A 14,851-nucleotide genomic window follows, 5' to 3' on the forward strand; every position below is an offset into this window, starting at 1 on the left:
AAAATTGAAATTTTCATAGAAAATTGAAATTTTCATAGAAAATTGAAATTTTCATAGAAAATTGAAATTTTCATAGAAAATTAAAATTTTCATAGAAAATTGAAATTTTCATAGAAAATTGAAATTTTCATAGAAAATTGAAATTGAAATTTTCATAGAAAATTGAAATTGAAATTTTCATAGAAAATTGAAATTGAAATTTTCATAGAAAATTGAAATTTTCATAGAAAATTGAAATTTTCATAGAAAATTGAAATTTTCATAGAAAATTGAAATTTTCATAGAAAATTGAAATTTTCATAGAAAATTGAAATTTTCATAGAAAATTGAAATTTTCATAGAAAATTGAAATTTTCATAGAAAATTGAAATTTTCATAGAAAATTGAAATTTTCATAGAAAATTGAAATTTTCATAGAAAATTGAAATTTTCATAGAAAATTGAAATTTTCATAGAAAATTGAAATTTTCATAGAAAATTGAAATTTTCATAGAAAATTGAAATTTTCATAGAAAATTGAAATTTTCATAGAAAATTGAAATTTTCATAGAAAATTGAAATTTTCATAGAAAATTGAAATTTTCATAGAAAATTGAAATTTTCATAGAAAATTGAAATTTTCATAGAAAATTGAAATTTTCATAGAAAATTGAAATTTTCATAGAAAATTGAAATTTTCATAGAAAATTGAAATTTTCATAGAAAATTGAAATTTTCATAGAAAATTGAAATTTTTATAGAAAATTGAAATTTTTATAGAAAATTGAAATCTTTATGTTTTTCTATTTAATTTAAATTTCTGAGATTTACAGTTTCCTATAAAAATTTCAATGTTCTATGAAAATTTGAATGTTCCATAACAATTTAAATGTTTTCGGAAAATTTATATTTCATGACTCATTTTTAACTATTGACGCCCATGAACTCCAATAAAATTTAATTGATTACATATAATGCTTTTCACCTAAAATTTCACAATTATAATAAAACCACCGAAAGGTAAACGAGCCAAAGTATTCCAAATAATAACAAATAATTAGTTATAATTAAATGTATTTTAAATATGAATACCGCTGAACCATAGAACCTTGGAAAAATCCCAATTTTTTATATCGCAATATGATTTTGTCAGAATTGTTATAAATTTGGTTATGCTCAGCTAGAAAAGTCACAGTCATCGATCAAGAGCTTTAGACATTTGGAATCCTGAAGTGCGGAATTATGATTTCTAATTTATCTAACTGGAAGTTATTGGGGGCTCTGGCTTTAATCTCTATGGTGGTATGTATAAAATACAGGCAGATCGAGGATAAGAATTAGCACTCTATTCCTTTCAATGGATATAAATTTATGGATACAATTTTGTTTAGGCCAATTCCTTTGCAGCTGATGTAGATTGCTCCAAAAAGCCACCAAAAGTTGTAAGTTTGAGCGTTAAATTAGAGTTTCTAGATGTGAAATGTTCATATAATGTTATTGAGTGCCTTTAGGATCCTATGACATGTTGTGCCTTACCCCATCTTATCACTGATGAAATTATGGAAAAATGTAAATCAGCAATTCCACCACCTCCGTCACCACCACCTGCGGGACAATTGCCTCAAGTTGATGACACTTCATCATCAGAGGAATCGAAACATCACCATCGTCATCATCATAACCACCATGGTCCCCATCACCATGGTATGCCTATGCATCCAGTAAGTTCGCAATTCACCATTTATTTCCAAAAGTCTGTTTAAGAAATCAAATTCAAATCCAAAATTTTCCACAATTATTTATGCATCTCTTTTGTTTATTCTCGCTCATCCCTTACAGTGCTTTATGACCTGTGTCCTTAACGAAACTGGCATTTTATTGGCCAACCCCGAGGCCAAACTTAATGAGGAAAATCTAAAATCCTACTTGAAAGTTGCCATGGTAAATGCCACTGATTTGATACCCACCATGGAGACATCCTTCAAAACCTGTGCTGCCAAGGGAGAAGAAATGCGTGCCAAAATGAAGGAGATGATGGAAAAGAAGATGTCATCATCGACTGATGCTAGCGTCACCAGAGATCATCATCATCATCACCATCATCATGGCTGTACTCCATGCGCTGCCGCGCTAATGGGCTGTGTTTTCATGGAATCATTTGTGAATTGTCCCTCAACCTTGTGGTCCAATACCAATGATTGCATTGAAATGCGTGAGCACATGAGGACTTGCAAACCCCCCAAGTTCCATGGCAAATGGGATGATTCCAATTCATTGGACGACAACTAGTCAGCTTGTTAGCGACAAACTTAGGGGAGTAAAAAGGTCCCAAGTGTTTCAGATTTATTTTGTTATTCCTAATCGCTTGTCAGCCAAGTGTAAGATTTCATTAAACCATGTGCAAATGGGCAAAAATCTAATAATAAAAAATCCTTATCTAATAAAAGCATACATCTTGCAAATGCGCATGTCTTGAATGGAGTATGGCGGTTAGCAGTGTCAGGATTTTGATTTTAAAACTCATTCTTGTCTTCAGCAGACTAGCGTTCGGTTTGTACAATGGCCTCGTTGAACAACGATTTTGAGGAATTCTTTGGCTCATTGCGGAAGGAAAAGTTGTCCTCTCGAGAAATTGATACTATTTGCAAACCCTTGCATGATTACTTCCAAAGGGAAACATTGAAAAAGTGGTCCTTATTGGCATTGACATTGGTTTCATTGTTCATTGTGCTGCTGTGGTGTGATAGCTGTACTTGGTTTCTTTCGGCATTGGGTAGGGAGTTGCTTATACAAATTCTTCCTTTTTGGAATTGGTCAAAGCTGTATAATACCAAATGTTTGATCGAGAGAGCAAGTGTGGATCTAATAGACAATAGACCGTCTACACTAAAGGCATCTACAGATAATGGAAATTGTTTGTTGTGTGAACATATTGGTAAGTACCAACTTATGTACAAAAAATTACCTAAGATTCAGGAAAATTCAACATTCTTAAACATACGTCAAAGGCGCCCCGGTAGCCGAGTTGGTAACGTGTTCGGATTAGCACCTACCGGGGTCTTGGGTGTGATTCCCACCAGAGGCTTTGATTGTTGTTGTAGCAGTGTGTTATACACTAAGGCGGCAGCCCTAGCCCATGAAGGACTCCATTGGGTCAATCCGGTACATACAACCGGCTGCCATGGGTTTGAAAGGCTTTGGTCTGTCACTACTATGGTATCGCAATGAACTTTTAAAAGTTTAAGCGAGTCTTCGAAGGACTACCAAGAGTAAATTCAAAATATTCAGGAAAAAATTTTTTTGGTGAATGATATTTTACTTGTTATTAATGAAGTTTTTCTTAACAGCTAGTACATAGATCCTTGATATTGCGCAGTGTTATTAAACACAAACACTTTTTAATTAAGCTTAACATATAAGTGGAAATTAAAAATTGATTTTGGGAATAAGGCAACATTATTCCTTAGTTAAAGAAACAGAAAGCTTTACAAGTAGCAGCGTCCTCAAATATTTTTATACCCACCACCATAGGATGGTGGTGGGTATAAAAATCTCCAAATATTGATCTAGGACCCCATAAAGACATCCTGAGTGGATCTAGCCATGTCCATCCGTCCGTCTGTCGAAATCACGATAGCTATCGGTTCAAATTTTAATATAGCTCCCATATAAAACGAACTCGCGATTTGACTTCTTGAGCCCCTGGAAGCCGCAATTTTTGTCCGATTTGGCACATAGTGTTCAGTTATGACTTACAATAACTGTGCCAAGTACCCATATTTTTGCAGAATCCATGACGGTGGGTTTCCAAGATTTGGCCGGCCGAACTTAGCAGGCTTTTACTTGTTATATTACAAGCAAGGATACAAAGTTAAACCAGAAAAGAAAGGCAAAAGTAGGGCTGAGGGCGACGCTATGTATTACTTTTAGTTAATACGAGTAGTAGTCAGACTTTAATTGTGCATAATTAGTGAAATATCGAATAGAACCTTGTAAGATTTTCTTATGATAGAACTACAATTGTGGCTTTCTACAGCCTTAAAAGGCCACAACGGATGAAAAATATATATGGGAGCTTCATGTAAATCTGTACCGATTTTGATAAAATTTTGTTCATATACTGGGACGTCAAATAGAACACTTCACGTTCAATTTTGTAAAGATCGGACCAAAATTTTGGATGCTACAGCCTTAAAAGACCAACTCGGATGAAAGATATATATGGGAGTTATATCTAAATCTGCATCTATTTTAAGCAAAATCAATTTAAAAAAAATTGAATTGGGAGTTATATGTGAGGCAAATTGGTAAGTCTGCAGGCAAAATTGGAGACTTATTAGTAAACCATATTCGACACAAGTGTTGGAAGTCTTAGCAAAACGATATGTTCAAAATTTCAGCCAAATCGGATAAGTATTTCGCCCTCTCGAAGCTCAAGAAGTCTAATTGGGAGATCGGTTTATATGGCAGCTATGTCAGTTTATAGAAAAATTTAGATCATACTTGGCACAGTTATTGGAAGTCATGACAAAACGATATGTGCAAAATTTCAGCCAAATCGGATAAGTATTTCGCCCTCTAAAAGCTCAAAAAGTCTAACCGGGAGTTCGGTTTATACGGCGGCTATATCAGTTTATAGACAGATTTAGATAATACTTGTACAGTTGCTGGAAGTCATAACAAAACACTTCGTTCTAAATTTTCGCCAAATAGGACAAGAATTGCGCCCTGTAGAAGCTCAAGATGTCAAAACCCAAGACCGGTTTATATGGCAGCTGTATCAAAACATGGACCGATTTGGTCCATTTACAATCCCAACCGACCTGTACTTGTAAGAGATATTTTTCAATTTTCAAGCGCCTACTTTTACTCCTTCGAAAGTTGGCGTGCTTTCGACAGGCAGACGGATGGACGGACGGACGGATATGGCTAGATCGACTTAAAATGTCGTGACGATCAAGAATATATACTTTATGAGGCCTTAGGCGAACATTTTGAAGTGTTACAAACGGAATGACGAAATTAGTATACCCCCTATCATATGGTGGAGGGTATTAAAATTCAGTTAGCCTCATTTTATATTAAGCCATATAAAAACCAGTAAGGAAGGGCAAAAGTCGGACGGTGCTGACTGTACAATACCCTACACCTGTCTTAAAAGTCTAATGTGGGAGCTATATCCAATTCTGAACCAATTTTGATGGACCTCGGCGGATGTTTTCAAATGGGTTACTAAATAACCCGTATCAAATTTAAAGCAAATATGTTCAAACTGTAATAAATACGGTGGAAAAATGACAACATTATTGCAATATTCCCTAAAATCAGACGAACGAATATGTATGGGAGCTATAGCTAAATCTGAACCGATTTGAAGCAAGCTTCTAAGATATTGTGATGGTTGATGAGGAAAGCGTTGTATAAAGTTTTGGCAAGATTGGTCAATAAATGCGCTTGCAGTGGCTCTAGAAGTGAAAATCGGGCGATATATACATATGGCAGCTTTATCTAAATCTGAACCGATTTCTATGAAATTCGCCAGTATTATCGAAAGTCATAAGATAATCCTTCCTGCCAAATTTCTAGTGAATCGATTATCAAATGAGCACTTTATTGCAATATTCCCCAAAATCGGACAAACGAATATGTATGGAAGCTATATCTAAATCTGAACCGATTTGAAGCAAACTTCTAAGATATTGTGATGGTTGATGAGGAAAGCGTTGTATAAAGTTTCGGCAAGATTGGTCAATAAATGCGCTTGCAGTGGCTCTAGAAGTGAAAATCGGGCTATATATACATATATGGCAGCTATATCTAAATTTAAACCATTTTTATGAAATTCACCAGTTTGTCGAGAGTCAAGAGAAAATCCTTTCTATCAAATTACAAGGAAATCGGTTAACAAATGACCATTTTATTGTTTTATTACTGCAAATCGGACGAACATATATATGGGAGCTATATCTAAATCTTAGCCGATTTCGAGCAACCTTCTCAGATATAGTGATAGTAGTCGGGGAAAGCGCTGTGAATATTGGTAAATAAATGCCACTGCAGTGGCTCTAGAAGTGAAAATCGGGCGATATATACATATGGCAGCTATATATAATTCTGAACCGATTTCTATGAAATTAACCATTAATGTTGAGAGTTAAGAGAAAATCTTTCGTACCAAATTTCAAGAGAATCGGTTAACAAATGTCCATTTTATTGCATTATTACTGAAAATCGGACGAACATATATTTTTGGGAGCTATATCTAAATCTGAAACGATTTCTATGAAATTCACTAATAATGTCTAAAGTCATAAGAAAATTCTTCCTGCCATATTTCGAGAGAATCGGTTAACAAATGACCATTTTATTGCATTATTGCTGCAAATCGGACGAACATATATATGGGAGCTATATCCAAATCTGAACCGATATTTTCCAATTTCAATAGGCTTCGTCTCTAGGCCGAAAAACATGCCTGTACCGAATTTGAAGACGATCGGATGAGAATTGCGACCTGTAGTTTGTACAAAAAATTAACATGGACATACGGACAGACAGACAGAAGGACAGACAGACGGACATAGCTAAATCGAATCAGAAAGTGATTCTGAGTCTATCGGTATATTTATGAATGGGTCTATCTCTCTTCCTTCTGGGTGTTACAAACCAATGCACTAAGTTATAATACCCTCTACCACAATAGTGGTGTAGGGTATAATGAAGGGTAGATTAGAGTTTCAGTCTCTATTTTCTCTATTGTCTTAATGAAATGAATGATTGTTTTATCCGTTTTTAAGCCTTATTCTTTTCCAGGTGTGGATCTTTATAAACTAAATTACTCGTTCATTCATGACTTTTCCACTCATTACTCTTCTTCATATTTGCAGACTATGTACCAACTGTATCGAATATAACATTCTCATTTTTGGAAAATACTTACCTCGAAAAAGGTCTACCAGTAGTCATAACCGACTCGCATGATGCTCAGAATCCCTATGATTTATTTCAAACGATTTTCGATAACTCTTATGCATTCCTGCAAAGTTCACACTGTGATGTCTCCACCAATTTGATAATAAGAAAGTTCTTCGAGGCTCAAATTGTTCTACGCAAAGCATGGAAATTATTGGATACACCCGACAAATGGTTTATACAACTGAGGAATTGTCAATTTGCTGCTGTTAAATCATCCAGACTCTTTATCAAACGCCCCTATTATTACCCTTTGCATCTGGAGCCATTCTATTCTAGTTGGTTAATTATATCGAACAATTACAGTCATCGCCAGTATCAAGAAATACTTTTGCAAGGCCTAATCATCGTCCAACAACTGTCTGGCTCCAACAATTTAAGATTGATACCCAAGACTGCATGTGAGGAGCTGTGTCCAGTCATCAACATTCAATTGAAGGAAGGCGAGGCTTTTTTGTTTACCACCGACTTGTGGATTTTGAATTATAAGTTGATGCAAACGAAACAGGCGGGAATTACCACCATAATGGAAATCGATTGGTCAGTTTGAGATGTAATCAATTTTTAGTAGATATTAAAATTGGACTCTGTTTTTGAAGAGATTAATAATAATTGATTTTTAATTTAAAGTGAAAGATTGACTTATCAAGGTATGGGGTTTCAGCGAAAAATCTTTCACATTTCATTTTTACCAAAACTTAACAGGAAGCGACACCTATTGGTATGTGAAGTAAACTTAAACACCACACTAAATAGGTCTATAGAAAGGTGTATAGACTGACTTCTTGAGATACCAAAACCTCAACTTTTCACCGATTAGGCTAACATTTGGTAAGTGAAATACCCTCAACACCTACACCAAATACGGCAAGGTATAACTCGAGCATCACACAGACTGGAACTTTGGGCCCCAATCTGTGTGGTTTTTTTTTTGTCATGAGAAGCTTAGCTGAGAGCTACCGGGCGCGTCCACAGGTTGCGGATAGTGGAATGTTCCATATGGAGTAGCTGCAACTGCAGTCGCGGACATTCAGCGGTTTTGAGTGGAGAGTCTCAGTCAGAGAACGGACTCTTGCTTAAATACTGAGTGCCTATGATGCTCGATACGACAAGGCGAGATATTGGCGCCTTTAAATAACCAATGGCCATCATTTTCCCATGGCGATCGGTCGTATGGACCGGAGCAAGCTTGCTCGCCTATAAAAGCTTGGCAAGGATCGCCACAACATGTGGATGTGGATGTGGTTACAACAACAACAACAGCAGCAGCAATGACACATATAATTTGAATAAGTAGTTAAAGCCCTGATTCAAAGCGTTCCCATAAATAGACTTCATAAACTCTTAGAAGCTTTAATTTTTTGTCTAGTATGACAGAAAAAGGTTCAAAGAGGTGCATATATAGATATAACACTTGATACAAACTAATTCTTTGATTTGATTCTTTGAAACCTTAGAAGACTCAAATTGTATAACTCCTTATGGAGGTGGTCCACATGAGAACTGAGGAGACAACCCGTCGCAGTTCGGAGGACGGCATTGCGACAGATCTGAATACTATTCCACTGCGTGTCACAAAGCTGACGAGACCACATTGGCGCTGCATAACTTACCACAGACCGACCACGTACAAAGCAATTGGCCGGTCTGTGGTAAGCTATGCAGCGCCAGTGTGGTCTCGTCAGCTTTGTGACACGCAGTGGGATAATATTCGGATCCGTCAAAATGCCGCCCTTTGAACTGCGACGGACTGTCTCCTCAGTTCTCATGTGGACCACCTCCATCAGGAGACAAAGATTCTACCAGTGCGAAGGCATAACTACATGCTGTCTAAGCAATACCTTTTGGGCTGTTATCGCAGAGACCATCCAAATCATCATCTTGTGGATAGATATCCACCGCCCAGAAGCCTTAAGGTAGATCTACGTGATCTAGAGCGTGAGGTTCAGCGTTACAAGAGAGAACCTCTAGAGCATATCAAGCAGGTCTAGACAACATTCATGCAGACATTGTAGCAGATGCAGAACGACCGCCTCCCATTGCACCTGAAGAAATTTACCTCCTCCGGCAAAACAGAGTAGTTCTGGCTCAATTACGTTCCGGCAGATGCAACCGCTTCAACTCCGACAGAACAAGGATTGATGCTGACGTGCAAGATGTATGTCCCGATTGTGACCAGGGAGCGCACGATACACGTCACCTGTTTAACTTCCCAGCCAGACTAACTCGACTCAGAACAAGATCCCTGTGGACGCAGCACATCTTAGTTGCAGAGTTCCTGGGTCTTGACACTCAACAGAATCAAGCAGACGAAAGATAGAACACAACAATAACAACAAAAATTGCAGCTTCCGCAATTGCGGCTTCTGCGTTATAGACTGATGTGAACCGTACCTGGCACAGTTATTGGAAGTCACAAAGGAACACTATCTATAAAATGTTATCGAAATCAGACAAAAATTGAGGCTTCCATTGGCTCATGAAGTCAAATCGCAAAATCGGTTTATATAAGAGCTATATCAGGTTACAGACCAATTTGGAATGTACTGGACACAGTTGTTGAAAGTCATACCGGAACACTACATGCAAAATTTCAGCCAAATCGGACAAAAATTGCGACTTCCATTGGCCCAAGAAGTCAAATCGGCAGATCGGTTTATATGGGAGCTATAACAGGTTACAGATCGATTTGGACTGTACTAGACACAGTTGTTGGAATTCATAACGGAACAATATGTGCAAAACTTTTTCCAAATCGAACAAAAATTGCGGCTTCCATTGGCTTAAGAAGTCAAATCGGGAGATCGGTCTATATACGAGCCATATCCAAATCTGTACCGATATAGCCCATTTGCAATCCCCAATGACCTACATCAATATCTGTGCAAAATTTTAAGCGGCTAGCTTTACGCGCTCGACCGCTATCGTGATTTCGACAGACGGACGGACATAGTCAGATCAACTCTAAACGTCGAGACGATCAAGAATATATGCACTTTATGTGGTCTTAGATCAATATTTCGAGGTGTTAGGTTAGGTTGAAAAGAAAGTGCAGATTAATCCGCCCCATGCCACTATGGACATACACCTAAGCCAGTAATCGGCTTGTTGTGCGCTCTAAAAACTATAAAGTAACCTCTAAAAAGAAAATTTCGAGGTGTTACAAACGGTGGTGGTGGGTATAAAAATCGTGCGCAAAATTTAACCAAATCCACTAAGAAAGAGAGTTTAATATGGTTGTTCTTGTTGTAGCAGTGTGTTATACACTGAGGCGGCAGCCCTTGCCGATGCGGACTCCATGGGGTCAATCTGGTATTTACAGCCAGCTGCCATGGGATTGCGGTTTATGTGGTTTACAATCTCAGCTGATATACATCTTGGAGATAGCATACGTTCGACAAACGAACATTTTATAAGGTCTTATGTATACGAGACTATTAACAATTTTGAATTTTGTTCAAATATCTTTTAAAGAGTTTCGGTTTTTATTTTTAAGTACTGTTCCATTGTACTTAGTAAATTTTAGAGTTTCTTATATTTAACTTCGACTAGTTTTTGTAGGGTACTTGTCAAATTGTTGATGGCCTCGATTTTGATACGTTCGATTTTCTCTTGCTGCAGCAGGGACATTTTATTGAATTGCATCAGCTCGCGATGCATTTCCTTTTGCAAATCAATTTTATCGCGTTCCACTTGTAGTTTGCGTTCGAAGTAATTTTGCCACCAGGAAGCAGAAGAGGAATCCATGCTAACGCCAGCCCCACTACCACCACCAACACCATTACCACTCCTACCAATTTCGCTTAAAGCAAATTGCTGTTCTCGTTGCTGATTTGCCTCCTTGTCTGGTTGTTCCAATTTTGCATTGGCACGCAAAAAACTATTAGAATCCGCTATTTCTAAAGGATATATTTCTTGCGGCTCCTCCTCATCCTTCACCTCTACTTTGGGTTTTTTCAAATCCGACAAAGTAGTGCTGTCCTCCTCATCGAAATCATCATTGGACTTTGAATCGATCTCAACATGGGGTTGTATCATGGGTGGTTCCGAAGAATTGGCATTAAGATAAGGTGATGCACTATTATCCCCTTCCGCATTAGCTGGACGCTGCTGGTTGTGTCGCTTACCGCTACTGCTGTGCTCGGCAAAGTCCGCCTTCTTTCCTTGCAAATATTTAAACATTTCCTCAAAGAACTCCCAATGCACATAGCCAGATGTGTATTTTTTACTCAAGTTCTTATTGTAGGTGATGAGGATATTGTGCCATTTCTTTTGGACTTTGCCCGCACTATATCGGAAACCCATTTTTTGCAATTGACGTGTACAGTGCAGCCATAGGGCGGTGCGTTTTTGTCTACCTTCGGTGAAACGATGTTCCATTGGACCTCGTATGTGTATAAGGGCTCGTGTTGCCTCTGTGGTCCATGCTCTTTCATAGGGGCCTCTAGTGTGAGTACTATTAGCAGCTTGATGTGATGAGATGGGGCCATCGGTTTCCTCCAGCAGACAGTCATCGGGCAAATCTTCACAGTCATCCAAATCGTCATCGCTTATTTGATAATAATCTAAAAGAATAAAAGAAAATTTTAAAATGTTCTCAAGACTTCGTTTTCTTGCTAATATACCCTCATCATCATAGAGTTGTTAAATGTAATGTTAATGTACCCTAAATTTCAAGTAATGGTATCAAAATTTAATTCAGCTGAATGTTATATATTTAAAAGTATTAACATTTTCAAAGTAATTTGCCCCATTTTATCTACAAAGTATTATATTTGCTTATCAATCTATGCAAGCATAGACAATTGAACTCTACTATTTTAAATCTAACGTTTTTACTCCAAGTTATGTTAACTCCCGCTGTAATGACATTAACAGAAATTTTTACTATGCTAACATAAATGTTGAAACGTTTCGCCATAACAGTACTCATTTCACCTCATATCGCATTGGTTTGATAATCACCACACACTATGGATGTTAAATGTAAACACAAGAGGTGGGTATGAGGCACAGTAACTAAATGTATTCTTAACATTAGCATTCAGCATCCTACTAAATTTGTACAACACACACACGTTGGCACGTATATAGTATATGGCAAATGCTTGCAGCCCACTCACTCTCAAGGATAAAATCAATCAACGGCACAGGACACAGAACTCAGTGTGATAATCTTTTTTTTAATGCAAGGTGGTATACACAAAAGCCCACCATACAACATAAGGAATCACTAGGAAAAAATTGTTCAGAAATATGACTACTATACATCGGTGCGTTTATCTCCATTCATAACTTGAGATTTTCTTTCGGACTTACTATCACATTCCATTCCGGCCATAGCACAAATTTATTGGTTTCTCACTGTACTTTGGGTTTACAATTAGAGTTTGTGATTTTTTTTATAAATTTATTGCATATTTTTCTTGGAGTTAAATCTTAAGAGATCTCTTGTTACCGCCGTCTCAGCACAGACTATTTTTCTAACTAATATTGAAGTTTTGACTGCAGTCAGCCAAAAAGCAGCAGCAGCAGCATCTATTAACCACCTCCTATATTTAGCGAGAGAAATGTTTTGGAACAGATTTCGTGTATATTACATGATATGTACTCTTAGATCTGACATTAAGACAAAACGTGCCTAAGGATGAGAGGCTGAAAGGATGTGTTCTAGTTTCTAGTTAGAAAGTGTCTGCGCGTTAAAAGCATCGCTCGCTCTGCTCACTAGATGTACATATCAACGCACTCACTCACATCCATACATACCTGCTGTAATGTTCTCAGCATCTGAGAAAATAAACTCTGTCTAGCTGGAAAAAAAATATAGGACACAGTAGCAAATGCAAAACAAAACATTGAAACCACCCTTATTGAAGCCTTCGCAAATGGAAGCCCAAACATATGATTTTTATTCTAATGTTGAGTGGAGATATAAGGCTTTGGAGAGTTATCAGCCACAGCTGTAATGTAAAAAAGGCAATCATACAAACTGTTAACTTTGACAACAAACAATTTAGGTGCCAAATTTGTTTTAACTGCAAATGGAATACATGGTGACGCACAGTAGAATGGATCGAAAAAACTAGTTAAAAATACGCCATTTGAGAACGGATGGAGATCTCTTAGAAGTTTAGAATGCTTAATGTTAAAATTTCAATGTTCTAGGTGGTACAAGCGCCTATTGCAAATGCAAATTTTGCCCATGAACATTCCACTAAGGAACAGCGGTAACATTCTCGCATATCAATGAGTGCAGTCCGATTCAATTTTAAGCTCAATTATAAGGGGCTGAGTCCGAACGGCGTGCCGCAGTGCGACACCTCTTTGCAGAGAAGTTTTACATGTCATAGTACCTAACAAATGTTGCCGGTACTAGGAGAGGAAAATCACCGCAGAACATTTTTTCTGATGGTCCCACCAGGATTCGAACCCAGGCATTCAGCGACATAAGCGGACATGCTAACCTCTGAGCTACGGTGGCCTCCAAGCGCCTTTTGGCAGGTTCCAAGAATTGGTATCCTCGGTATTTCGAACAATTGTTCGGGCTGCTAAATCTTCATTTGCTGGTCGTTTTCCAAAATTCTTCTTTTGCTCGAAAGTGCTCTAAAGTCCCTGCTAAACATTCCGCTATAGATCTACAATATCTCTACTATTTAATAAATTTTCTGTGGAGGCCAAAATTATTGTTGTTGCAAACGATTTTTTGCATGGGCTTAGGGGATATATGGAGTAAAAAAAAAATTGGTCAAAATGGGGAAACTGGGCTTTGCGTTTTAAAAATTCGAGGCGCTTTTCCAATTTTTGAATAAAAACTTGGCTATTTTGAAGTACATATAACAGCCGTTTATGTTGACATATCTTTTCAATTTCCCCATTTGCACCATTTACTCCATATGTCCCCTAAACCCATGCAAATATATTTTACACCAAGCAAAATTTTGTAGCCTCCACAGAAAATTTGCTAAAAAAAACAATAGAGATTGTAAACCTCAAATGGACATTGAACACTAGGCCTTAGAAAATTTGCACATGATCTTAATAACAGTTCAGTTCTAACCATTTCAATTTTCATAGAGTTATTTCTATCCGTTCTTAAATGGCAAATTTTTTACGTTTTTTTTTTGCTTCTATCTCACTGTGCGACGCCTCTTTAAGTTTTTATATATACCATACAAATGTCGCCAGCTATTTGAAGGGAATAATCAGCTCTGAACAATTTTCTGAAGTCTTCGCCAGGATTCGACTCTGTATTTCAGCATCGTGGGTGGACATACTGTAAATGGAGGTTATTTAACAATACAGCACATAATTTACTTTCCGCAGCTGCAGTTGCAACCTGTGCACGCGCCCGTTATCTACCAGATCAGTTCCCCGCGATCACAAAGAATATCACATAGATTGGTACTTAAAGTTCCAGCATATGTGGAACTTTAAGTACCAAAAAGAAGAACTAAAGAATCATAAGTAAAAGCTGGCTACATAACTTCGGCTGGGACGAATATTGGGTACCTAACCACCATGGATTCTGTTAAAAATGTGCTCTTATTAACTCACTTTGTATTTGAATTATTTTGTAACAATTAAATCGGTTTATGATCTCAAGGAGTCCTATCGGAGTTTCGGCTTTAAGGGGCCTATATCTACTTATGAACCCAGGATGCACTTATAAGGTGAGGTCGTACAGGATGCACTTATAAGGGAGGTCATGCGAACAGCTGAGTATATTTTTTTTTGTTTTCATTTTGCAGTAGATCGAAATGCCAAAGGCTGGCAAACACAGCTGCGATTTTTTTCACCCATAAGCCACAAAACAGTGTTATAATGATGAAAATACAAACATTAAACACATTTGAAGATAGGTCGTAAAAAGGTTTATTTCTAAAACGACTTTGACATTTGA

The 14,851-nt window shown here is 37.2% G+C and overlaps 3 protein-coding genes across 6 annotated transcripts in view; 2 read left to right on the plus strand and 1 right to left on the minus strand.

Moving 5' to 3' along the window:
• Positions 1–909: 909 nt before the first annotated feature.
• Positions 910–2,430, plus strand: LOC106085172 (uncharacterized). 2 transcript variants are annotated; one of them, XM_013249267.2, is made up of 5 exons: positions 910–999; positions 1,085–1,281; positions 1,371–1,421; positions 1,491–1,700; positions 1,819–2,430. In XM_013249267.2, exons 2-5 carry the CDS (start codon positions 1,222–1,224, stop codon positions 2,266–2,268), a joined length of 771 nt encoding a protein of 256 aa, XP_013104721.2. In that variant the 5' UTR covers positions 910–999; positions 1,085–1,221; the 3' UTR covers positions 2,269–2,430. The 2 variants fall into 2 exon arrangements, with proteins under 2 accessions (XP_013104721.2, XP_013104722.2); XM_013249268.2 differs by having other exon boundaries at positions 988–1,281.
• Positions 2,431–2,520: 90 nt separating this feature from the next.
• On the plus strand, positions 2,521–7,513 carry LOC106085178 (uncharacterized). Its single transcript, XM_013249276.2, has 2 exons — positions 2,521–2,914; positions 6,867–7,513. Exons 1-2 carry the CDS (start codon positions 2,539–2,541, stop codon positions 7,499–7,501), a joined length of 1,011 nt encoding a protein of 336 aa, XP_013104730.2. The 5' UTR covers positions 2,521–2,538; the 3' UTR covers positions 7,502–7,513.
• A 2,900-nt stretch (positions 7,514–10,413) lies between these two features.
• LOC106085175 (uncharacterized) overlaps positions 10,414–14,851 on the minus strand; it is a 39,562-nt gene continuing 35,124 nt past the window's right edge. For 2 of the 3 annotated variants that reach the window (XM_059370537.1, XM_013249271.2), the window contains exon 2: positions 10,414–11,516. In XM_059370537.1, coding sequence (XP_059226520.1) covers positions 10,474–11,516 — 1,043 coding nt within the window. In that variant the 3' untranslated portion in view covers positions 10,414–10,473. Of the gene's footprint in view, positions 11,517–12,270; positions 12,551–14,851 lie in introns of those variants that run through there. The other variant, XM_013249272.2, reaches the window with a different exon arrangement.

The sequence above is a fragment of the Stomoxys calcitrans genome, chromosome 5 (assembly GCF_963082655.1).
Source record: "Stomoxys calcitrans chromosome 5, idStoCalc2.1, whole genome shotgun sequence".
NCBI classification, from domain to species: domain Eukaryota; kingdom Metazoa; phylum Arthropoda; class Insecta; order Diptera; family Muscidae; genus Stomoxys; species Stomoxys calcitrans.